The sequence below is a fragment of the Cyprinodon tularosa genome, unplaced genomic scaffold (genome assembly GCF_016077235.1).
Source record: "Cyprinodon tularosa strain WSP-4 unplaced genomic scaffold, ASM1607723v1 ctg1279, whole genome shotgun sequence".
Taxonomy (NCBI): Eukaryota; Metazoa; Chordata; class Actinopteri; order Cyprinodontiformes; family Cyprinodontidae; genus Cyprinodon; species Cyprinodon tularosa.
Window position 1 is genome coordinate 23664 of NW_024038091.1, and position 26381 is coordinate 50044.

Here is a 26381-nt window from a genome sequence, read left to right on the forward strand (position 1 = left end):
TCCTTATTTGTGATTCTACGCAGCGATATATCAGCTGGTTTCTGAAAGTAATAGGTTTTTTAAAATTTAAATAGTTAAGTACTTTTAGATACACATACTTCTGAATACTGACTTAGTTTTCAAAAGTGAGTTATTTAATCCTTTAACTAGAGTGGATGTTTTTACTTTTAATTGAGTAAGATTTGACTACGAGTATCAATAGTTTTAGTCAAGTACTACTGCTGAGTACTTCAACCACAGACTTTGCAAGGAAACCAGCTGTTTCTGCTGCCCACTTATGTGATGATGTCATAAAACAGGGTATCAACTCAACATGAACTCTTACTTTGAAATAGTCAACATGGAAAAATCTGGATGCCTTAATAACTGGGAAAAGTAACACTTCGCATAAAGAGGTGTTTTTTTTATTATTTTATAATGGGTATGCCATGGTATACCTCTCTAAGCCTCTTTAGCCCTCTTTCTATTATTTCTGTTTGTTTTTGATTCTCTGTAAATATTATAACATAAAAACAATTTTAATTTTTGCCAGTAAATATTTATCTTTGCATTCCTGCGAATGCTTGAGGTTCAGGATGCAGAATAGCCTTTTTCTTTTCAATGTGTGTTGTATAACATGGACCTTGCATTAGTGCTCCTTTTGATGTTTGCCTTCACAGTAGATTAGAAATCATATTTAGTTTCACTCCAAAAGCTGAATGTGTGACTATTAATGTTATTTGCATTTATTAGGACTAGAATGAACATGAGTGATAACTTTACAGTGGAGACTTTTTATTTTATCTTCTATAACAGTTTTAACGTCCTTTCTAACTGTTGCAGCTGATGAAAGTGAAACAAAGCAACACGATTTTAACTGCTGAGTTTCTGCAACAGAAGAGGCTCCTGGAGAAGTACAACCGAGGTGAGAAAAACATCTTTGCTTTTTAAAAAAAAGCAGTGCTGGTGTTAATGATTGTGTGAAAAGATGCAAACCCTTTAAAGTATAAAGCCAATAATGTTTATGGCTCATTTCTGTTCATTATTACCTCAGCAATCATAGGTCAGTGCTACTTCATTCACGTGTTTCTAGAACTTTAGTGAAAGGTCAATAAAAGGAAAATGTGCTATTCAATGTTTGTTTATTCATCGGTGGTGTTTTTTATTATTTTATGAAGTGTCCCCATGAATAGGATCGCCTCACCTTTGCTTGGTGGTTTATGGAAATATATCTGCACCAGATGGAGAACTAAAAAGCTGAAGGTTAGATAACGAGCAGTTTGAAGAAAACCCTCATATAGAAATATATCGTTAGCCATAAAATCCATGCCTTCACTTTGTTCGTCCCAAACCCCAGCGATGCAGTCAGCTGTGTTTGACGGAAAGAGAAATAGATCAGAGATGGTAGATTCAGTATTGGCAGTTTAAAGTGACAGTGGGAACAGCTCGCTGATGCGTGTCAAACAAGCATCCCATGTTAAAATATCATGCTGTGGAAACACCAGAGCCGGGTCGACCCGCTAATTTACGTGATACCATTGAACGCAGCATGCAGACGCCAACACACTAGCCAGTCACTTCTAATCTAACAAGCAACGACTTTGTATACATTTGATAAACATGGAGCAGCTCTGGTGAGAGGGATTCAGACAGATAATAGAGTGAAACAATATAGCACACTGACTACGCCCTGGCTTCCTGACATGTTGCTCTCCATTGTTTACTTTCCTGATTTCTGTCACAGTGGTGACGTCAACGCTAACCCAGCATGATGGCGTCACCAGACAAGCAGCGGTGGGGAGACTGAGGCCAAGTGGCTGCCTGTGAAGGATTAGACCAACTTTCTTTGCTGGTGGAAAGGGAGTCATATGATTGTTAGCAGGTTGACCCATGTTTGATAAAACATGCGTTAACTCGCTATTTTCAGTGGGAAAAAGGCTTTAGAGTCATTCCCATAAACTCAGAAATACAGAATCTGGTTCTGATATTAACCAGTAGAACCACTTTACCAGAGTAGGGGACCCCTTTGCTTCAGACAAAATAAAAAAAATATCCACTTGTTGCGTATTTTGCTTATTCTTTTCACTCTCCATTTATTATTATTTTTTTTTTTTACAATAACATAAGAATCTATAATATTGTCAGGACTCGTATTTTTTCAATGAATAACAAACTTTTCAGTAAACATGATAATAAGAACGGAAGGTTTGGCTTTATGTCTATGGGCTCCATATTGTTTTGTTTTTTTAGCACCTTAATCATTAAAAAGCCAGGCTTACACAAAGTAGGTTACTACACGATGAATAAGGCTTTTCTTTGACTTATGGTTAGAAAAGCCTCATGGTTTTAGTTAATTCCCTTCACATAGTAAGAGGATATATTATTACAAAGTATATTTAAAGATAATATAATCTAAAATATTGGCTTCTTTTTTTGTGTTTATTTTATTTTTTTATTATTGAAATTCCTGAGGCCTCCGTAACCCTGTCCTGGTCTCCAAGTCGAAAATGAACCCGCTCTCCTAAACAACATCTTAAAGCAATGCTGTAAAACTGTAACTTTGAAGCAACTTATTACCTTAATTTGACTCCATTAAATGATTTTTCAACTCAATATTCAGCACTTAGGGAATATTCTCCCAATTATACTGCCTTGTGCTCAGTTATGTTTTTAATGAGTCTCAAATTTGGAAACTTGCTTAGCATGTGGTAAATGTGTATATTATTACAGTGGGTAAATTTTTCACTCTTTGTTTCATTGCAGCCGTTTGCCAAAATCAATAAAGTTCATTTTATTTCTCATTAATTCACACTCAGCACCCCATCTTGACAGAAAAAAACAGAAATGTAGAACATTTTTGCAAATTTATTAAAAGAGAAAATGAAATATCACATTGTCTTAAGTATTCAAGACAGAATTCAAACTTTAGAGCAAATACCCAAAATTATTCTCCATAACATCCTTTTCAACAAAATCAGAAATAACATTCTGTTCAATAAGGGTTAATTTCACTGGAAATATTCATATTTCAGGATTCCCTCAGTTTCCCCAGACTCTCCTGGATCTACGTCAATCAATAATCAATAGTAATATTTAAAGTTTTAAGACATTTGAGATGGAAACATATTTTAATTTCACCAATTAAGATATTTCAAGGGCTAAATATTCAGATTTATTTCATATTTTGTAATGTTACATTTCACTCGTGGGTTTTGTGTTTTTACTATTCATTTTTAATGCAAAAAAGTTAGGCCGCAACTAACGATAATATTAAAAATCAACAAATGTGTTGATTCTTTGATTAATTGATTCATAATTAGATAGCAAAAGGTCTCTTAAAGATGAGTTTTTATGAAATGAAAGAAGAAGAAACTAAAACTTTTTCATATAAGGAGTTCTGAAAGGAGCAGATTGACATGCAAAATGTTTATATATTTACTTTTCACATTTTTGATATAACTCCTGCTCTAAGTTGGTCGCTCTTGCAGCTAAAGGCATGTTTTAGAGTCTCTATACTCCAGTTAACGATTCATAGATTACTAAATTAGGTGCTGATTTTTTTAATAATTGATTAATCCAATAATTGTCTCAGGCCCACTAAACATTTAACCAGTCACTGATGTGGCTTTGGCATAGAAACATTGAGACCTTCTGCTTGTTTGTTCACTCCATGTTTCTTCCAAACTAACAGGAGCAATAATCCCATCATCACTGTTGGTTTAACATTAGAATAAAATGGTCGTACTTCTGATCCTACAGAACTGCACCATCCTTTTCATTAGATTCATTTATTATTCACTTCATGAGGAATTCAGCCCCATCAACTCATGGCTGCTACTTATGGCAGGCTGTTTTGACATTTATTAGTTTGACTGTCTCAAATTCTGAAAATGAACAGTTTAAATATCTTAAATATAAATCTTAAAACTCGTGTACTAATGACTTCATGTTTCCCATTCATGTGTATTGGGCTTTTACTTCCAGATGTCTAAAACTGAATTCTGATGAGAATTAACTATAATTTCAGATCTCCATAATCCAATTACTTCTTGTCAAAATAACCATTTCAGATATCGAAAATGATTATAATATTCTAGATATCCAGAAATCCAATTCTTGACATTATGAATATATTTATACTGGTAGAAATGTCCTTACAGATATCAACTACTTTTTATATGAGTCGTAAGATTATAATTTGCTAAGATTTCTCTGTGTCAGAAACTTTATTCTTACTAGTTCAGTTTTATTTTTGCATTCTGAAATTATTTTTTTTTGTCAAGGCTCAAAACAGGGGACGCACTGTTCAAGGCAGACAGCTAATTCAAAAGTGTTTATTAAAAAAGGGATCCATATTAACAGCCAGTCAGCTGACTACAACACGCAGCGGGGGCCTCTCATAGTCCCAGATGCAGCAGCCCCAGAGGACGGAGAACAAGCAGGAGATCAGATCCGGGCAGATGAAGGAAGGCAGGATAATCCAGGGGCCAACGCCAAAGCTAGTGTCGAGGACGTGCTCAGGATTCAGAACCAGGAGATCAGAAGTCCGAAGAGGTTTCGAAGGGGAATCAAGGTCGGTGACAGGAAACAGTTCCAAGTTCAGCAAACAGGCAGAATGCAGCAGGAGTCGAAGACAGGTCAGGCAAACAGATCGGACCGGAACAGGCAGGCTCAGAGGTTGAGAGGCAGACCAGGAAATCAGAAACAGTCAGGTAATACTGAAACGCTCAAAGGTTGAGAGGAAGAACTAGTTAGGATCAGGTAATTAAAATACCGCATCACCAGAATAATTCGCACTAACAGCTTGAGAATAATCTGGCCCTGATGACTGGTTAGAGGGCTGGTTAAATAGAAGCTGGAGCAGGTGGATCAGATGAACGGTATTGAGAAACAACATGGAGTTAGACAGGTGAATCCAATGAGTAATTAAAGGAATAGTACACCCAAAACATGACTAGCCTTCATTTTCTACTCACCCCCATGCTGAACATCACTCTGGAGTACTTTTTTGATATCTCAAATGCATCTGGAGATCTGGGAGGCTTCTTGCTGTATGCTGACATTCAAATAATGGAGGTCTATGGTGCCCGAGACAGAAAGGTCCATAAAAGTCCACAAAAAACGTGTCAATATTCCTCCATACTGCTCGTCCAATGTATTTCAAGTGTCCTGAGTGGGTAGCATCCATAATTTACTCGAAACAAAGTCATTTAGAATGTTTTTAGAGCATAAACAGTAGTGTATAGGATTTCCTGAAAGCGCGCGCCCGCACGTTCACGACGCTACGGAAACCGGCAGACCAAACCAGATGAAAGTGCGCATTCAGCTCGGCAAAGAACTCATGCTCTTCCTCAACACTGAAGTCCTCAGACATTTTTCTTTCGTTGTTTCTTTCTTTGCACAGGTAAACGGCACATTTCTTCTTCTACGCTTGCATTATCGGCAGAGCAGACGCTGAATGCGCACTTTCGTCTGGTTTGGTCTGCCGGCTTCCGTAGCGTCGTGAGCGCGCATGTGCGCGCTTTCAGGAAATCCTATACACTACTGTTTATGCTCTAAAAACATTCTAAATGACTTTGTTTCGAGTAAATTCTGGATGCTACCCACTCAGGACACTTGGAATACATTGGACGAGCAGTATGGAGGAATATTGACACGTTTTTTGTGGACTTTTATGGACCTTTCTGCCTCGGGCGCCATAGACCTCCATTATTTGAATGTCAGCAGACAGCAAGAAGCCTCCCAGATCTCCAGATGCATTTGAGATATCAAAAAAGTACTCCAGAGTGTTGTTCAGCATGGGGGTGAGTAGAAAATGAAGGCTAGTCATGTTTTGGGTGTACTATTCCTTTAAGCCAGTCATCAGCTCCAAGATCATGAAATTTTTTCAGTCAAACATGTAATTTAGGATATCTATATTTATAGTTCTGACCACTATGAATGTAGTTTAAATCAGGAAGAATCTTATTTTGAGTATCTATGAATGGAGCAGAAGAGAGGAGGGCGCTTCTAATTGTAGCGTTGCATTATGCTTTAAATGAGATAATATTGAAATATGTGCCAAAACGTCACAAAATGCAATGACTGGATAATTAACGTGTTGCCTGGAGTGAAGGCAAAGTTCATAATCTTTCCTTTCCCATTCTATCAATGTCTTTCAGAGTTTCCAATGTTGACCTCATTTTACTAAAAAGCTGCAAATTTTTGTACATTTAGCAGCATCTGTTTCCAGAGCTTTGTGGCTTCCTCCCACCTTTGCTCTTCTACTCTCCATCTTTAAGACACCATTGATCGACTGAGATCACCAGATTACATCAGGGAGCACAGAGAAAAAAAACCAGCCTCCAAGGATTGGTGCAGGTCCTCCCCATTAGCCGCCGCCTCACTCTAACTTCGATTTGATAGAATCACATCCTGATCAAGGCTATGAACCTGTCCTCAATGCACAATTGATGCTCTAAAATCCCCTCACTGAAGTGAAAAAAATCCAAAGGAGGATCTGATCATCATTTTCAGCTCAGAGTTAGGGTCCCTATTTGATTCTGAGTGTGGGTTTTTTCACTCTGACCATCAGAGCAGTAGGCGGAGCAAACCGGTATTTCTACATGCAAAACTGAACATCTGACATGAAAATCCAACAGGTTTCAAGTTATGCTGTTTTCCTCCAGCTTTTGAAAGAAAAGTATATAATTATTGTTAGTTAATTGTTGGTGGCCTCTTCTCTGTAGATGCATTGAAATGGCATTTACTGTGATTTTACTCATTTTATTTTTATAAAAATGAATCAAACATTCTCTGGATATATCAGTTTCTCAGTTTGCTGTGGAGGAATATGAAGCCTTGCAACAAACCTTGGATTTGGAGCAAAACCTGAGGACTGAAGCAGAGAGCTTTGCCCGAGAAGTGAGTCCAAGCTTTTCTCTAAACTCCAGCGTTGCATTCTTGAATCTTATCTATGTTCTGTTGATATTTTTTGCCTTTTGGTTAATTCAGATGCTGGTTGAACAGAAAAAACTGAAGAGACAGAGTCAGCTCCTGCTGCAGAGCTCCACGCCCAGCCAAGCTCTGCAAGATGCCCTCAGTCAGGTGGCTGTTCTGAAAGCAGAGATGGAGAGACAAAGACTGGAGCATCACAACCAGGTGTGGGGACATGTTCCACAGAAACTGTCCAGTTTATGAAATGAAACATGTATTTTTGGATGCTGACATTTGCAGGATACAATGAATGGAAAGTTTGTGAACCTGAAGCCCTGGAAAGTTTTGAAAAAAGCTAAAAGAAGACCCTGAAAGTTTTTTTGTCTGACGTTGGATTGGGTTGGGGCCCTTGTACTGTATCTGATAAGATTCAAGCCAGAGTCCTGCACCGGGTCAGGTACCCGTATTAAAGGAAAAGTCCGTCATATTCACAATTAATTATTGCAAATAAGTGTTTTTAATTGAGAGTAATTTTCATTTCAATGTGCTTTACTGGAGGCATCCATGTTTGTCAAAGAACACTACTGCCACCTACTGGTTTTGTGACGTCACAGTGCGGTATCGGCTGTTGATCAAGTCCCAGTGCTGTATCTGGTGTTTGTCACAACGCGCTATTATCCAAGTCATCTTGAAAACATTCTTCTTCCAAATGTTGGCTACATATTACGGCTTTTTTCTCTGGCCAGAAGTTCGATGGCAAATCCTCCCTCTTCAAGTTGGTAATCCAACAACGAACCAAGAGGAGGATCAAGAATCACTTTTACTCGATGTATCCCAACATCCAGCTGCCATGCACGTGGGCATTGTCAGTTTCACTATAGCTCTGGTGAATTTCAATGGTGAAGTCCTCTGGAAATCTTCAATAATTGTTGTTGATTGCAGATGTGTCTAGTAGTTCCCATTGATTTAGCTTGTAAAGCGGGGAGAATGGCGCTAGGCTTACCGCACCGTGACGTCACTGCTGGAAGATGGCAGGAGGGAGGGGTTACTATATTTGGACAAAAATGGCCGCTCCCAGACTCAGTGATTGCAATGAAAATTATTATTTTAAATTATTTTATGATGACAACAGATAGCAGATCATGGCTTGTCTACAGTGAAAAGAAGGACTGGGTTATTTACTTTGGCCTTTTTGGAAACACAGGAAGGAGCAATCAGCTAAGTTAAAATGAGCTTAGTGATTGGAAAATCTTTGATTCCTTTTTCGAGAAAGCATGAAAAGTCAGCTTAGCATTGTTATACAAAATTATATCCTGCAGATAATGAATAAATAATTAACTAGAACTAGAGTTGTATTTAATTATTTAACTTATTCAAAGTCGGAGGTGAAATCAATTTAGTGTTCTTAGTTGAATAATTGTAGCTATAATTTGCTTGCTTACCAGGGTTTATGCCTTTCACCTCTGGATAGTTCCTGGACCGGCTGTTAAAATCCAGGTATCGCCACAAATTTAGTGACCCAGGCTTGGTTATCAGCAGAGCTATAAATTATCAAAGAACTATTTGTCTGTTTATTCAAACTAGTACCATAAGAGGGTGGATCTGACCTGAGTGATAAACCCTTCGTATATTAATCAAAAACGATTGCAAGTTAAACAACGACGTCTTTATTCTAATGATTCAGGATTACAGAAATCTAACATCTATGCCATCACTACACGCTATTAGAAAATAAACAACAGGTAGACTAAGTGACTAGTTTTGAAAGAAAAAGAATAAAATCCTAAGAGTCAGTTTAACTGGCTTCTGAGATTGTCCAAGAAAGGCCAGATGTTAATCCATTCAATAATGACCGTTTGGAATAGCAACAGGTATGATGATAACAACAGTGCAATTAAAACAACATAAAACACATTCAATGCATTAACAACAGCAGCAGAAGTTTGTTCAGCAAAGCGGCATAAACAGGGCTGTGTGTGTGTGTGGGGGGGGGGTGATATGTGTGTGTGAGACCTCCCTCTTCATAGGATGAAAGGGGGGGGGGGGGCAACTTTTAACAATGGGTCCTCAACCACGTGACCACACACGGATAAATGTTAGCAAGTTATCTATAAACTAACCTTAAAGCAGAAAGAGAAGGAAAACATGATAGAAACAAAGGAAGGAAGAAATATCACTTGCAGCTTTTCACAGCACACTTATTTCAACCATTAAACCAGAGCTCTTATAACCAGCACAGATTAAACATCAGCATTAATTCAAACTTCTATCTGCCTGTCTCTCGCCTGAGCGCAGCACCTCATTAATGCATGAAATAGAAAAGTGTAGGGTTTTACTTTGAGACGTCCTTCAGTCCAGGAAAGAAGCGGGGGGGGGCACACGGTTCGGCCCCTCTCCCCGTCTCACCCTGTTCAGTGGGCGCTATGCACGCTGGTACACTGCGATCCGTGACTTTTGATGCAGGAAAACGAAAGCTTCTTCCAGCTAGCTTTCTTTTAGCATTTCATGTAAAACGGGCCTACAGATGTTAAAACCAAAGGGGAAGAGATCGATTGATCTCGCACTCTGGAATTTAAACCCTGAATCAAGCAGGGGTATTTCCTGTTGAGGTTCCAGCCTTCTTGTCAGCTGATTGGTCCTTTGGCTGGAGTTTTCCAGAATGTTATTTGTTCTCTTTGTTCAAAAGAAAAGGGGATGATTTGAAATGGTTCCTCAAATTGATTTGGCTCTATTGTTGCAATATAGCCTAACAGCATATTGCCAATATGAAAAGAAAAAGGGACAAAAGAAAACATAGATAACCTATCCCTAACAGCAAGAAAAGGGACAAAAAGAGAGGGACAAAAGCTAGAACAAATAATGGATGTCTATTCCTTTAAAATTAACAATCTATATAATGGGTCTGTTTTATGTGTTGTCTTCTCAATTCAGAGGGCCCCCTGAATGTCTTTGCCTAGGGCCCCAAATTTATTAAATCTGCCCCTGGTCACAGCCAAACAGAAACAGACCAGATGAAGCTACTATGAGAAAAAGCAGAGAGAGCAGAACGTTAGAGATTGAACTAACAGATTCTGCAGAGTGGGAGAATAGAGATAGAATGAAGCAGAATGATGAAATAGGGGTCCCTATGTCCTCCAGCAGTCTAAGCCTATAGCAGCATAACTATAGAGATAGCTCAGGATAACCTGAGCCACTCTAACTATAAGCTTTATCAAAAAAGAAAGTTTTAAGCCTAGCCTTAAAAGTAGACAGGGTGTCTGCCTCACGGACTAAAACTGGTAGTTGGTTCCACAGGAGAGGAGCCTGATAACTAAATTACAGGTCCTGATTTTTAGGAGAGTCTCTCTGTCTGTCTGTGAACAGGGTAACTCAAAAAGTTATGAACGGATTTAATGAACCTTTTTACCAAAGGTTTGCCTCAGTCCAAGGAACAATCCATTCCATTTGGGTCATGATCCGGATCACCATTTGAATCCAGGAATGTTTTCAAAGGTTCTGGGAATACAGGTATTACCTGAAGGTGGAAATCAGGATATGTCTGGAAATGAGTGACTTGGTGGAGGTCTGTGCTCTGCGAAGGCTGTTCTCGTTATAAATAACAAGAAGTATAATAATGATAATATGATCCATTTCTCCCTTGAAATTCAGACTTGCTGCAAATAATGTCACTAGGAAGATTGTGTTGAATCTATCGTCACCTCATTGGAGCATTGGTTTTGTACTTTTTGACTTTTCTTTTGTCGAACAATAAACATTATTTATGTTTGTTTATCAGCTCAAGCAGATGGAAGAAAAACTAAACAACTGTGAGACTCAGAAGGAAATAACTGCATTGAGACAGAAACTGGTTCTCCTGGAGGAGGAGAAAAAGGAGAGCAGCACCCGCTGCTTCAAGGCTGAACAAGAACTCAAGGATCTCAAAATTACAGGTGAGATTTTTGCCTCCACTGCTTTTCAAAGGCTGGCGTTCAACACAAAGAAAGCAACAGAAGATACCGACTATAGGCCAGTTTGAGCCTTAGGGGAAACTGCAGGAATACCAGGAAATGATTGGACACCTAACCATTGTGACCTGATATTTGCTGCAAAAAGGAATCTAAAATCTTGCAGATTTCCTAAAATAATTTCATTTCAGATAAGATGAGCTGAATTATTGTTCTTGAAATGAAATAGCTAGCTATTTATGGAGCTAGAACAGTTTGAATATTAGTCCTTCAATTCAATTCCATTTATTTATATAGCGCCAATTCACATCATGTCATCTCAAGGCACTTTACAGAGACAACTCAACCAGATCATGCAATTAAATTGATTCAAAGTTTTCTGTCTTAGGAAAACCAGTTGATTGCATCGACTCATTGACTCAAAGGCAATCCCTCACACTAAGCATGCTTGTAGCAACAGTGGAGAGGAAAAACTATTTTATAACAGGAAGAAGCCTCCAGCAGAATCAGGCTCAGTGTGAGCGGCCATCTGCTGAGGCCGACTGGGGTTCAAGGAGACAGAAGCAGAGATACAGAAAAAAGTAGACAAACCCGTTACTCAGTGAAATACTTAGAAGATCTACATTTCAAGCCAGGAGTATTATTGGAGTCCAGGACAAGACCTTATTTGCTGTTTAACATTCAAGAAACATTTACATTTTCATGGCAAATATGAAGGTCAATGTAATAACAAGAAAGGGCTACTATAAGAAATTCATGAAAAACACTCTGTAACAATCTGTAATAGAGTGACTATAGGACCAGTTTGATAGAACCCTATTTCTTACAATATATATAAAATTATATCTACAGTCTGGCTGAATATGGGGGTGGAGTAGGTGGGTGGTTGAAGGGGAGGGGGGTGCTACATTAATCAGGGTCATGCAACTGATCAAAAATGGTTACTTGCCTATAAAGGGTTAACCAGCTCATCTATGTGATCCAAACATTCACATAGTGGTTCAAACAAGAACATGAAATTTAAATTGACAAGATATGTGATGAATCCATAATTACATCTTAATGTCATAACTACCAGTGCTTTCTGAACATTTCTGTGTGGACTTCCCATGACTAGCTGTGATTTGCAACCAATGACAGTACACCATCATTTCAGCCGATCACAAAAATCTACACCCCTCGGCCGATGATTCTGTATGAGATCTAATCGAGGGAAATTACAACTTTTTAAAAAATACTTAATTTTTTTAGTTTTTAGAGTGATGAGGGTGTACTGTAATAATATTTGCAGCATCTGCAAAGAAGAGACCGCAACACTGTGATAAACGTATAATCTCACTGCAAAAATACATGCTCAAATTAATGGTAAATACCCTTAATTTGAGAAATGTTGACATATTTCTAGATAATTTTTGCAGTGTTTGAACATGATCTTTTCTCTATAAAACATAAACAGATGTAAATAATTGAAATATTATTTAACTTAAATAATAATTTAATTGTTATTTAGGTTAAAAAGATTATCTTTATTCTGTGTTTAATCCTCCAGCTGCTGTTTTTCTGTGTGTTTTGTTGCCCAGTGGAGACACTCCAGAAGAAGCTGCAAGCCGTGACTAACCCTCCTCTAGCACCGCCACCTCCACCTCCACCCTTACCTCCATCAGCCCCAGAGGCGCCTTCTAACCCCCTCAGGTCAGAGCAGTGACCTTGCTCATGTCTTCATTGAACTTTTTTTAGGAATCTGTTAAATATTGAAATACAGGTAATTAAAATGTGAGTCCAATTCATTTACAATGAAATATTTAAATGAAGCAGATCATATTCCATCATGTTTAAATTCTGAATCTGAAGATGTTTATTTTAAATACCATTGTAACAAAGGTTTATTCCAGCGCATTCCAGTGATACTCAGCCTATCAGGACAATTTAAAAAGTCCTATTAAGAGTTATAATGAACCGAGCTAACGGACCAAACTCAAAAAAAGCATTTAAGGGGAGAAAAGAAGTCTAATTTTAATGCTAATTAGTTCTCCTTTTTAGTTGGGAGATCAAGGTAGAGGATAACAGCTCCTGGCCAGAAACAAAGAAGTTTAAAGAAAAAGTTCAGTCAGCCCGGAATAATCAATGGATCATTATTTATACCTAAACTAATGCGTTTGCAGTGATTGAATGAATTTAGCGTTAATCAGTAAAAAAGTAAAAATAATAATTTTCGTTGCGATCACCGAGTCTGGGAGCAGCCATTTTTGCCCAAGTATAGTAACCCCTCCCTCCTGCCATCTTCCAGCAGTGACGTCACGGTGCGGTAAGCCTAGCGCCATTCTCCCCGCTTTACAAGCAGAATCAATGGGAACTACTAGACACATCTGCAATCAACAACAATTATTGAAGATTTCCAGAGGACTTCACCATTGAAATTCACCAGAGCTATAGTGAAACAACATATTCTCATTATCAATTCGTATGAAATCGTACAAAAAGTTATGCATAGTATTTCGTACGTTTTTGACGTTTTTCCTCGAAAAAACACATCAGTGCGCATGCGCAGACAGACAGACGAAAAAAGCAGATCCACGGGCGGATGTAAAACTGGGAAAAACAGTGCAATAATTACTTCTTCATGTCTCTAACTACGTTGCTTGTTGTTTTGTATCTTAGGGTCAGGGTTAGGGTTAGTTGTATCTTAAATACGATGTTATTGAAGGGTGCGTAAGATGCGCATGCACATGTATATCTTGTCTCGGGGCAAGACGTAAAAATACGACGAAATACGACCAAAAACACGTCAAAAAACGTAGGAAATTACGAGGCATAACTTTTCGTACGATTTCATACGAACTCATAATGAGAATACACTGAGTGAAACTGACAATGCCCACGTGCATGGCAGCTGGATGTTGGAATACATTGGGTAAAAGAGAAAAAAAAAAAGTTATTTCACCTTTGCGATTCCTGATCCTCCACGGACGGTTTTCATCGTTGGATTGCCAACTTGAAGAGGGAGGATTTGCCATTGAACTTCTGGCCAGAGAAAAAACACGTAATATGTAGCCAACATTTGGAAGAAGAATGTTTTCAAGATGACTTGGATAATAGCGCATTGTGACAAACACCAGATACAGCACTGGGACTTGATCAACAGCCGATACCGCACCGTGACGTCACAAACCAGTAGGTAGCAGTAGTGTTCTTTGACAAACATGGATGCCTCCAGTAAAGAACAGTCTAATGAAACCAAAGTGCTCTACTTTCTTTTTAATTAACATAAGGTGTTACCAGGTCAGTCTGTCTGGAGGCCTATGTGGCCTCATTGATCTCCTCGGTTCTGGTGCTTCCCGAGCTGGGTCGGCCTGAGGGCCAACGGAGTACCCGGGGCTGCTGGCTCTTCAGGTGTGACTTGGCCTTCTTCTTGAGCTGGCGGGGCTGAATGCACTGTTATTATGTGCCCCACGTTGACACCCCTCCCATCCTGTATCATGGCGCTCACGTAGGGTGATCCTGGTGCCTGCGCACCCGGCTGCCGTTCACCAGATCCACAACAAAGGACACTGGCCCTGATTGGTGTTGAATAACTCCTGGCAGCCATGTCAGACCACTAGCAAAATTCATAACATACACATGATCACCTGGCTGTAAGAGTCTGTCTTGTTTGTGCTGATCCCGCCTCAGCTTATATGTGTCCTGCCCCTGGACCACTCTCTCTGCGATGTCTGGATGAAGGAGATCGAGGTGTGACTTTGGCCTCCTCCCCAAAGGCATCTCTGCTGGAGGTACCCCTGTTGTGGTGTCGGGAGGGATCCGGTACAGGAAAAGGAAGCGAGAGAGCTTACTTTCTAGAGAATGTCTCCATCTTTCAGCGTTTCCACAGCTCGCTCAGCTGGTCCATTTGAGGCGGGGTGATAGGGGGCAGAGCAGACATGTCTGATCCCATTTTTTTTCAACTATTGGTGTGGATAACACTTCTCTGGCCTCACCGTGTCACAAATAGGAGAAGCAGACCGGAATTTTTTGGGGGAAAGTCCTGTGGCTATGTGAATGCCAAACAGCATCCCGGGTTCAACAGATCCTCCAGATGTTCTCTGTCTTGGATCACTCGGAACACTTCCCAATGTACCTCTGTCTGACCAGGATGTGAGACTCTTATCCTGCTTTTATGACATTTTGCGCACAAAGCTAAAGAGTTCAGATAGAAGCAGCTGCCAACTAGAGGCCAAGAGGAGCCGAGTCAGGCATAGGTTGCTGACCGGTACGCACTCTAAAGCTACAGGAGGAGGATGATTGATTTAAGTCTTTTTAAAGTGCTGATTATTAAAAGAGTTTTTTAAAAGAACATTCCTTACCTCAACCTATGGAAACTAATAATAAAAGCTTTATCTCAATGGCTACTTAATCCACCTTTACTTTGTACTTCCTAAAGAAGCCTATAGTAGTAGCCATTTAAAATGTCCCACTTTCCTTGGCTGGTCCCCTAATAATCCTTTTTAAAGATCAATCTTTGGACTAAAATATTCTTTCAGTCATGATTTATGGCCATTATGATCTAAAGAGAAGCATCACCTCCTGGTTAGACCCTGTAATTCAGTGAAATGCTGGAGTCAGGGTAAAAAAAATATGCAAGAGGGGGTCACTCCAGTGGCTGGAAGTTGGAGGGGATTTCACTGGGATTTAGAGTGAAGTGGGCTGCCATTCGGCTGGCGTTTGACTGGGAAGGGCATTTTCAATGGCTTCTACTGTAGGTCCTTCGGATGCTGCAGATCTTCTATCAGTCTACTGTGCAGAGTCTGATCTCTTCCTCCATCATCTGCTGGTGTAACAGCATCAGAGCTAATGACGGAAAGAAGCTCAACCAGCTGATAAAGAAGGCCAGTCTGTTCTAGGAACTCCTCTAGAACCTCTGGAGATGATTTCATAGAGAATAAAAAGAAGATGGACAACAGTGAGCATCCTCTTCATCAGACTGTTAAACAACAGAGTGTCTTCAGTCAGAGGATTCTCCAGATCAGGCAGGACAGACCTCTACATGAGATCCTTCCTGCCTGCTGCATCAACACCTACAACACCTGTCTAAAAGCAACGTATGAGTTACAGCAACATTTCATTTCCGTCCATCCATTTTCTGTCACACTTATCCCAAGTGGGGTTGTGAGGGGTGGTCTCTACGTGCAAGAGGCAGGATTCCCGCCAGTCCATCACAGGGACACACTGAGACAAACAGGATAAACAACCATTCACGCGCACACTCACACCTAAAGAGGATTGAAAGAAGCCAATTTAATCTAACAGTCATGTTTTTGGACTGTGGGAGGAAGCCAGAGTACCCGGAGAGAACCGACACCCGCACAGGGAGAACATGCTAACCCAATGCAGAAGGATCCCGGGCCGGGAATCAAACCCAGAACCTTCTTGCTGCAAGGCAGCAGTGCTTCCCACGGCCCTACTGAGCAGCCCCATTTAATTACTCTCTGGAATAAATAAAGTATTTTTGAGTTCTATCGAATTTACATCTTTGAGCCCCTGCTTAGATGACGCAACACTGTACTCTGTATGATGTGTGTTCTGTGGATGTTTCTAGACAAACACAAATATTAAAAAGAATTATGAGGTTTTTTTTCTTTTTCTTATAGCTCATTGCTGGCATTGATTCGAAAGAGAAGAAACATCAGTAATGACGTTCCGCTGGTGGAGCAGCACTCAGTAAAGACTTCAGGTAAACACTGTGAACAAATGACTATGAATTGCTTTTCCTGTGTCTCAATATTTTGACATTTGTCTGACCCCCTTTGTGCCACAGAAGCGACTAGCACGAAAGCTATATATATATATATATATATATATAGCTTTGAATTAAAAGATTTAAATGTTTTTCTCAATGAAAATCCATGACGTTAATTATTACTTGGCTAAATATTTAATCAAATTTAGCAATTTATGAAAGAGCCCCAACTTTGTTTATTCTCAGAACTAAGGGGTCCCTCTATATAAATGGTGGCTGTGCTTGAATCCAGTGGCTGCGTCCTCCAAAGGTTAGATTCATCAGCCGATTATGTCAGGATTGGGAAATTTGCTTTCCTGGGGGCCGGTATCCTGCAACCTTTGGATCCAACCTTGGTCCAACACACCTGAATCAAATGGCTGAGTTCCCTCCTCAGTATGCAGTCAGTTCCTCCAGAGTCCTCTCAATCATCCAATTACTTCATTCAGGTATGTTGGACCAATGGCACATCTGAAAGTTGCAGGATACCGACCCTCAGGAACTGGAATTGCCCATCCCTGGATTACATCATAAAGCAACGCCGAGGCCTGTTCGCATTGCATATAAACAGTCCTTCTAAAACAAACGGTCCCTCGATTTAAATGGTCCCTTTGATGTAATGGTCACTCTAATATAAAGGGTTCCTCTAATATAAACGGCCCCTCTATACCAGGGGTGTCAAACTAGTTCCAGAAAGGGCCGTGTGGCTGCAGGTCTTCTTTCCAACCAAGCAATGGCACACCAGACTCCAGTCATCTCATCAAGTCATCATGTTCAGATTGGACTCACTTGATGAGATGGCTGGAGTTTGGTGTGCTATTGCTTGGTTGGAAAGAAAACCTGCAGCCACACGGCGCTTTCTGGAACCAGTTTGACACCTGTGCTCTATACAAACAGTCCCTCTATATAAATGGTCACTCTATCTAAACAGTCAATCTAATATAAACGGGTTCTCTATATTGTTACGTAACTTTACTTGCTGAAATCCATTTGTCAAAAAGAGTTGCTTTTTCACAAACAAAAGTCTGATTTGCTGCTCTTTTGTGGTTACGGAAGCATTGTCTATATGCTTCTGGAACAGGTTCATATGCAGCAAGGATAGCAGACATTACTACATCATAATTTAAACTTTCTTCCAGAGATAAAGCAGAACAGACTTCTTGAGCTTTTCCTACCAACTTACACTGTAACAATAAAGGCCAAGCCTCCCTCCGCCAGTGCAATGAAGCTGCAACACATTCAAAAACAATGAAATATGTAAATAAACTTCAGATTCACGAAATGGAGGTACCAGTACAATGTTTTCGCTCACATCAAAAGAACCTGGCTTTTCAGGAGAGCCAGTTGTTCCACCAACAGCAGATGAAAATACAGAACTGGACTGAATATTGGCAGTTTGAGCCGGTAACTCCAGCTGGCGCAGCTTGACTTCCCTTTCAATCTGCAACTCCAGCTCCAACTTTTTCAGCCTCAAAACTTTTTCTGTCTCTCCTTTCAAAACGGAGTCCTACAGAGTTCAAACTCTGCCTGACGAGCTTGGGCTTTATCTTGAGCCTCCATTTGCAATCTTGCCAAACGTACCTTACCGGTAATTCATGCTTCCTGTTTTGAAGAAGAAGGAGTTGAATTCACCACAGAAGGCGAGGCATCAAATCTGAAGTTCCCAACCTTTAGTTGATCCTCAGCAGCAGGCTTCTGCTCTTCCTCAAGAACAGCAGGAATCAATCTCTCATTAGGGGTCCTGTTAAGAGGGACTTTCAAACAAGGTGAATCAGAAACAGAAAGCAATTCTTCTTCCACCAATTTGTTTGAAACAACAAACTTTATCTATTTTTTCACCATTTGTTGTGTGACATTCAACTCAAAATGTACTGCTATAGAAAACAAATCTTGTTTTCTACACACATTTTACTCCTCCCAAGAAGGATTTTTCAAGAACGCACTTAGATTGAAATTATGTGCTGCCATATTTCTTCACACTTATCTTGGACGAGCCCCCAATTTATGTTGCGTCCCCTGGCTGAGTCTAGGGGGCGTAAGGAAACAAAATCAAACAAAATCAAAATAAATTTAGACAGTGAACGAAGGAGTCAAAGGGGCATTTAAAGGTTTTATTCTGCAATTTCTTGTGAATAAATTATGGTATAAGCTTCAGGGAGAGCCCAGGCCAAAACAACAAACAAAACAACCCTAAAGAAAAAAGAAAAGTGGAAGCAGCAGCCAGTCTCAAAGGCGGAGCCTAAAACACAGCAAGGTGTTAACTGGATGCAAGAACAAAGACATCCAACTTGGGGATTTTAACAATATCAACAGTCCCTCTATATAAAAGATCCCTAAAGTTTTCAAAAACTGGGTAAAAACAAAAACGTATCTCGCTGGAAATAATCAAAAAGTCCAGAATGATGATAAAATTTATTCCAAAAAAAGAAAATAAAAAAAATTCAATGGACTTTGTTTCCAAGTTTGAACTTGAAACTTGCAACAAAGTCCAGTGGATTGTTTTTAATTTTCTTTTTTTTGAATGACTATGTCCTGGATGAGTGAGAATCTTCACCAGCATGATGAAATGTACATTTTTCTGCTTTCAGATCTAAAATGAGACCTGTGTGCTTCTGCTCCATTCAGTGAGCTTTTAGCGGCACAGATGAATCATTCAGTCGGATTTTATTATTCATTCTCTGTTTTCCTTCTTTTGAAATCCCTAAACCTCCTTCAGGTGTTTCATAACTACCCAGATGCCCACTTCATATTCAGAGATTTTTTTATTCAAATCACAGGCTCATTTATCTCTGTGTTGCATTGTGTTCAGCAGAACTGGTTTTAATATTAGATATTCTTCATTTAGACCCTTGCTCTATTAAAACAAAGAAAAAGATTAGGACAAATGTGTGTTTTTAAAAGGTTTATGACGCCATCTTTCTCCAACTCTGCATCTTTGACCTCCATGCTTAGCATTTCAAATTCTTTAATTTGTGAATTTAAATTGAAGCCTTGACTTGTCCAAGCAGGTTAGATGTCATGTTGACTAAAGAGGTGAAGCTCCGTCCTCATTTTGTGGACTTGGTGATTGAAATTGTGAGGGCTGAATTGAGCACCATGCACACAGTATTTTAAAATTACATAGACGATTGAATAGGTACCACCCAAGGATCTTCTACTCTGACTCCTGAATAATAGCTTCATTTTAAGCACTGAAGGAAAATATTTTGCAATTACTTTAACACAATCTAGTTTTTATGTAACATTTTAAAAGACTTTTTTGTAAAAAAAAAAGTCCTATTGTGAAGACCGCTGAATGCTTCATTTTGGAACATTGGGGATTTACATCCTTATTTTTTGCAAATGGGCAGCATTTTCTGCTGGATTAAATGATTTGCTGTCATCCCCTTTGGACGTCTCCTTGAAAAACTTTGCACAGCAAATTGCAAAATAGTGAATGCTTCGATAGAGAGAGATGTTTTTAGCTATTTTTGCTAACCTCAAACATCCTAATAACAGACGCACAAAATGTGATTGTTGCTAAATAAGTTGTCGTAGCAACTACTACAATTATTTTCATGATAACAGTAAGGTTCAGCATCACAATAATAAAAAAGTTAATAGCTCAGAGCTGCTAGACTCAAAACAAACCTTTTTTAAACATGTCAGAAGTTTAAATGAAAGGTTTTTTAACTGTGAGGGATTGCGGAAGAGTCAATGAGTCGATGCAATCAACTGGTTTTCCTTAGATAGAAAACTTTGAATCAATCTGACTGGATGATCTGGTTGAATAGTCTCTGCAAATTGACCTGAGATGACATGATGTGAACTGGAGCTATAGAAAAAAACTGAACTGAATTGAAACTCCATACATACGGTTCAGCACAGCGCTGGGTACTGCAAACATGTTTTTCCAATTCAAATGAGTACAAATATAAAAAATTCCTTCATTTCAAGAACTTTATTTATTAAGTTGTCAGTTTTGAGTTGAGGTTTTCAGGACCCAAATGCAGAGGCGAGGAGGCAGAGTGGTGTTCTTAAAGATTTAAATGAGTAATCACAGGCAACTGAGGCAAAAAGTCCAACATAACAAAATACAGAAAAAACAGAACCTAGGAGACATCAGGGAAAACTTACACTATGAGCCAGGAAGACGAGGAACCAGCACTGAGGAACTGCACAGGGACAGTATACTGTACAGGTGCTGGTCATAAAATTAGAATATCATGAAAAAGTAGATTGATTTCAGTAATTCCATTTAAAAAGTGAAACTTGTATATTATATTCATACATTACATACAAACTCATATATTTCAGATGTTTATTTTGTTTAATTTTGATGATTACAAATGACAACAAATGAAAATCTCAAATTCATCATATCAGAAAATTAGAATATTACTGAAGACCAATAAAAACAAAGGATTTATAGAAATGTTGGCCAACTGAAAAGTATGAACATGAAAAGTATGAGCATGTACAGCACTCAGTATTTAGTTGGGCCTCCTTTGGCCCGTATTACTGCAGCAATGCGGCGTGGCATGGAGTCGATCAGTCTGTGGCACTGCTCAGGTGTTATGATAGCCCAGGTTGCTCTAATAGTGGCTTTTAGCTCTTCTGAATTGTTGGGTCTGGTGTATTGCATCTTCTTCACAATACCCCATAGATTTTCTATGGGGTTAAGGTCAGGAGAGTTTGCTGGCCAATTAAGAACAGGGATACCATGGTCCTTCAACCAGGTACTGGTAGCTTTGGCACTGTGTGCAGGTGCCAAGTCCTGTTGGAAAATGAAATCTGCATCTCCAAAAAGTTGGTCAGCTGCAGGAAGCATGAAGTGCTCTAAAACTTCCTGGTATGTGGCTGCGTTGACCCTGGACCTCAGAAAACACAATGGACCAACACCAGCAGATGACATGGCACCCCAAACCATCACTGACTGTGGAAACTTTACACTGGACTTCAAGCAACGTGGATGAAGTGCCTCTCTTCTTTTCCTCCAGACTCTGGGACCTTGATTTCCAAAGGAAATGCAAAATTTACTTTCATCAGAGAACATGACTTTGGACCACTCACCAGCAGTCCAGTCCTGTTTCTCTTTAGCCCAGGCAAGACGCTTCTGACGCTGTCTGTGGTTCAAGAGTGGCTTGACACAAGGAATGCGACAGCAGAAACCCATGTCTTTCATACGTCTGTGTGTGGTGGTTCTTGAAGCACTCACTCCAGCTGCAGTCCACTCTTTGTGAATCTCCCCCACATTTTTGAATGGGTTTTGTTTCACAATCCTCTCCAGGGTGCGGTTATCTCTCTTGCTTGTACACTTTTTTCGACCACATCTTTTCCTTCCCTTCGCCTCTCTATTAATGTGCTTGGACACTGAGCTCTGTGAACAGCCAGCCTCTTTAGCGATGACCTTTTGTGTCTTGCCCTCCTTGTGCAAGGTGTCGATGGTCGTCTTTTGGACAACTGTCAAGTCAGCAGTCTTCCCCATGATTGTGTAGCCTATAGAACTAGACTGAAAGACCATTTAAAGGCTTTTGCAGGTGGTTTGAGTTAATTAGCTGATTAGAGTGTGGCACCAGGGGCCATCAATTTTGAACCTTTTCACAATATTCTAATTTTCTGATATGATGAATTTGAGATTTTCATTTGTTGTCATTTGTAATCATCAAAATTAAACAAAATAAACATCTGAAACATATGAGTTTGTATGTAATGTATGAATATAATATACAAGTTTCACTTTTTAAATGGAATTACTGAAATCAATCTACTTTTTCATGATATTCTAATTTTATGACCAGCACCTGTATATAGGAGACAGAACAGAGACAGGACTAATGAACAGATTGGGAGCAGGTGTGAACAGAGGATTCTAGAAGGGAGCTATGGAAAAGGAAACCAACACAAGAGGGCAACAAAGAAAAACCTAAGAACTCAAATTGACCCAGAAAACAAAACAAAATAGGAATTAAATCAATAAAACCAGAAAACATTGACCAAAGTAAAACTGAATACTCAAAAGAAAACTTAACAGAACCAAGACCGTGACATAAGTAGGCATTCCAAAAGAAGAAAATAAAAAACAATCCACTGCACTTTGTTTCTAGGTTTGAAGACATTTAGCATCCCATCCAGAAAGCTTTCTCAATTGAAAATGTCAGAAATAGCGTTGAGTTTGAGGTTTTATACAACAGCCCAACTAAGCCTTGTTTTTGTTTTAAAAAACATGAAAAATGAAATGGACGAATATGGGGCTCGTTCTTCTTTGTTCCCCTGCAATGCCCCATACCCGTTTAAGGGTCTGAAATGGAGGTCATTAAAGGGAATTGTTGGCCAAACGACCCCCATTCCAAAGGGGCAGACCCGTCCTTCGGATTCAATTTACATGTTTTCAAAACAAAAACAAGACTTTGTTGGGCTACTGAATAAAACCTTGAACTCAACGTTATTTCTGACATTTTGAATGGAAAAAGCTTCCTGGATGGGAAGTTGAACGTCTTCAAACTTGGAAACAAAGTCCAGTAGATTATTTTTTAATTTCCTTTTTTGGAATCACTATGACCTGGATGACTAGCTGTAGTGCCTTGCAACAAGAAGGTTCCGGGTTCGATTCCCGGCCCGGGTTCTTTCTGCATGGAGGTTGCATGTTCTCCCTGAGCATGCGTGGGTTCTCTCTGGGTACTCAGGCTTCCTCCAACGGTCCAAAAACACGACTTTTAGGTTAATTGGCTTCTCTAAATTCTCCATTTGTCCTGTTTGCCTCTGTGTTGCCCTGCGATGGACTGGAGTGAACCCCGCCTCTCACCCCTAGACAGCTGGAGATAGGCACCAGCACCCCTCGCCACCCCAGCAGGAATAAGTGTGATGGAAAATGGAATGGAATCATTAGGTGAAGTACATGATGTTGATTAAATAAACACAGAGTTTATGTTCTCAAGCCTTTGTTCCTGTAAATGATGTGAAATATTTGCTTACAGCTAATGAATAACCAACATTAAGGCTTAGAATATTATATCAAAGGGAAAATTTATTTTGGGTGGTTAAATTAGGGGTTGGTTAAAAGTATTCTGACGAGTTATTTGTAATCGACACTTATTGAAGCTCATATTGCAAATGAGTGAACCCAACAGTATTTATAGGGGCTCAAAATATTTGATGTTTTAATACAAGATGTTGAGTTTTTAGTCTGAGATATTGCTTCTGAGTCTGGCGAAACTATTGAGTTTTTCACACGTCTGACATTACATGTGGCTAAACGCCTGATTTATAAAGCATCCAAATATTGAGATCTAGAAAATTTGAAAAGATTGGATTGGTTGAGGTTTGCTTCTGTCTTTTCAGGACATGCTCTGCAGGAAGTGCTCTCCTGCTGTCTCTGAGTTGCACAGCATCTAGTCATTTCAAGAAACATCTTTAATTAGACACACATGAACTAAAGCATGTCTGTGTTTCTGAGTTTATGGATGTCTTTGCTCGTGAGGAATTCTGTCATTTCGATTTCTGTTAAAGGTGCTTTAGAAATAGAATATTACTGACTCTAGTTACTAACTAGGGTAAGCAGATGTGAAAATAAAAAATATGGATCAATTAGGATCCTTATGAAGGACAAATGCCACTCATTTTTACTGCGTGTGTTAAAGGAAAGCTGTCTCTACACTTTGGAGCTTTCTCTCTCCGCTTCCTTTTTCATGAGAAGAGATCACTTGGGAAAAACTCTTTAAATAAGTTTTTATAATGTATATGCATGGAATAACCAGGAGACATGACAACAGATTTTGATAGAAATTATAATCTTCATAGATCAGAGAAGTTGCTTAGAGTTACAGAAGGTAGCTGCTTACCAACCGCGCTCAGCTGTCGCTGGAGTGGCACCGATTCACAGTTAGAGAAGCATTTTATACTTCTCCAGTCTGCCACATCATCACATCATTATGTCATAGATGTTAGCAGATAATTAGACATCCACTTTGTTCTTAGCTGATGCCACTCTCATCCCATTCCCAAATCTTTGCCACGTATAGAATGAAGATTATAACTGTATATCCAGACAGAGAAACTATCTTAATTAGATAAACTACTGTTATCAGTTCTGACACGCAACAGGCAGGTTATATTATTGTGCAATAAACTCACACATCATCAATAATAATTATCGTAACAGTTGCTTTACATCACCCTCCCCACAAAATTGTAAATAATTTCTGCAACATTAAACTCTTTGTGGCTGAGTTTTGCTAAGTTTTCTAGTTTCCATAGTTTTCTGTATTAAAGTCCTTTAGCACTTCCATTTTAAGAGCATGGCGCTCAGTTTGGTCATTAATCTGAAGATCATATCTTATCAGGTTTATAGATTATCTTACATCTTTTATGTTGTTAAAAGTTTTGGTGTAATCTGATATTTCCCTGCCTAGAAGACATCCGGCACCAGGCTGTAGAGGAGATGATGCAGAGAATAAAGAGAGGAATTCAACTTCGACCAGTCAACCAGTCCCCAAACAGGAATGAACCAAAGGTGAGGCAATTTAAATTAGGCTAGAAGATTATCATTGATCTATTTTCTTAGTAGCTGTGGCTGATAGCCAATGAGAGCACTTAAATCCAGAGACAAACACAGGGAGGTTGAAAAGACAAAACATCCTATTTATTTCCCAGCTGATCCCACTGAAAGGATCTGGAAGGCAGAGATGGTTGCTGCAGTTTTAATGGTGAAGTAGATGGTATAAAAACATAACTCCAGAAATAACAGGCGTGGAATTCAGGAACTGAACCTAGGAGAAACACGGGAGAAAAACATTGTGCAGAATGTCAGAGTTTTCCCTGTTTTCAAAGTTTGAAGATGTTTCATTCCCCATCCAAGAAGCTTTTTCAATTCAAAATTAATTTTGAATTGAAAAAGCTTACAGTTCAGTCCGAGCCCAGATGATGAGGTCGATTCCAGCCCAGGTGCTGAAGTCCTGGAGGTCAGAGGACCTACAGGAGATCAGAACCAAGCAGATGAATTTTGGCAGGATAATCCAGAGGGCGAAGCCAAAGTCGGTGTCGAAGATGTGCTTGGGAGTCAGAGCCAGGAGATCAGAGATACGGTGAGGTATCAAGGGAGAATTCTAAGTTCAGGTCATATACAGGAAGGGATCCAGCACAAGTCGGAAGACAGGTCAGTCAAACAGATCATAATGGAAACCAGGAGGCTCAGAGGCAGTATGGGTCAGGATCAGTCAATCAGAAATACAGGATTGCTAGAAAACTTCTCACCACAGGTTGGAAAACAATCTGTCCCTGATGACTGGTCTGAAGGCTGGTTAAATAAAGGATGAAGCAGGAAGATCAGATGAGCAGTAATGAGAACTGGGTGAAGCTAAGCAGGTGAATGAAATGAGTAATCAGACCAGTCATCAGTGCTAAGATCATGACAGCACTTTAAAAAATATTAGTTCTGCCATGCAACAGGCAGGTATACGACGGAGTATTAGGGCCACACATGAAGAGAAAAAATATTTTTGCCATGACGAGATTAAACTCGACATGTCGACTTTAAACTCGCCATTTCGAGAATAAAGTTGAAATGTCTTGTTGAGTTTAATCTCAACGTGTCGACTTTAAACTCGCCATTTCGAGAATAAAGTTGAAATATCGTGGCGACTTTAATCTCGACATTCCAAAGTTTGGAGAAAAGAGCAACCGCGCTCCACAGCTGCAGTCTGCGTTTTAAGAGTGAAGGTAGTCTTTGACGTGCTGCAACTGTATAACTGTATAATCATCACAGAAAGTACAATTTGACCAAATCATCTACACAAGGCATGTCTGATTCTGGA

General features: G+C 39.5%; 1 protein-coding gene across 2 annotated transcripts in view; it reads left to right on the top strand.

Moving 5' to 3' along the window:
• The window catches only part of shtn1 (shootin 1), a 50120-nt gene that overhangs the window by 21427 nt on the left and 2312 nt on the right, over window positions 1-26381 (top strand). The window contains exons 6-12 of one of the 2 annotated variants that reach the window (XM_038276825.1): window positions 823-904; window positions 6788-6882; window positions 6973-7119; window positions 10670-10823; window positions 12419-12530; window positions 16463-16545; window positions 24981-25081. In XM_038276825.1, coding sequence (XP_038132753.1) covers window positions 823-904; window positions 6788-6882; window positions 6973-7119; window positions 10670-10823; window positions 12419-12530; window positions 16463-16545; window positions 24981-25081 — 774 coding nt within the window. The remainder of the gene's footprint in view (window positions 1-822; window positions 905-6787; window positions 6883-6972; window positions 7120-10669; window positions 10824-12418; window positions 12531-16462; window positions 16546-24980; window positions 25082-26381) is intronic. The other variant, XM_038276826.1, reaches the window with a different exon arrangement.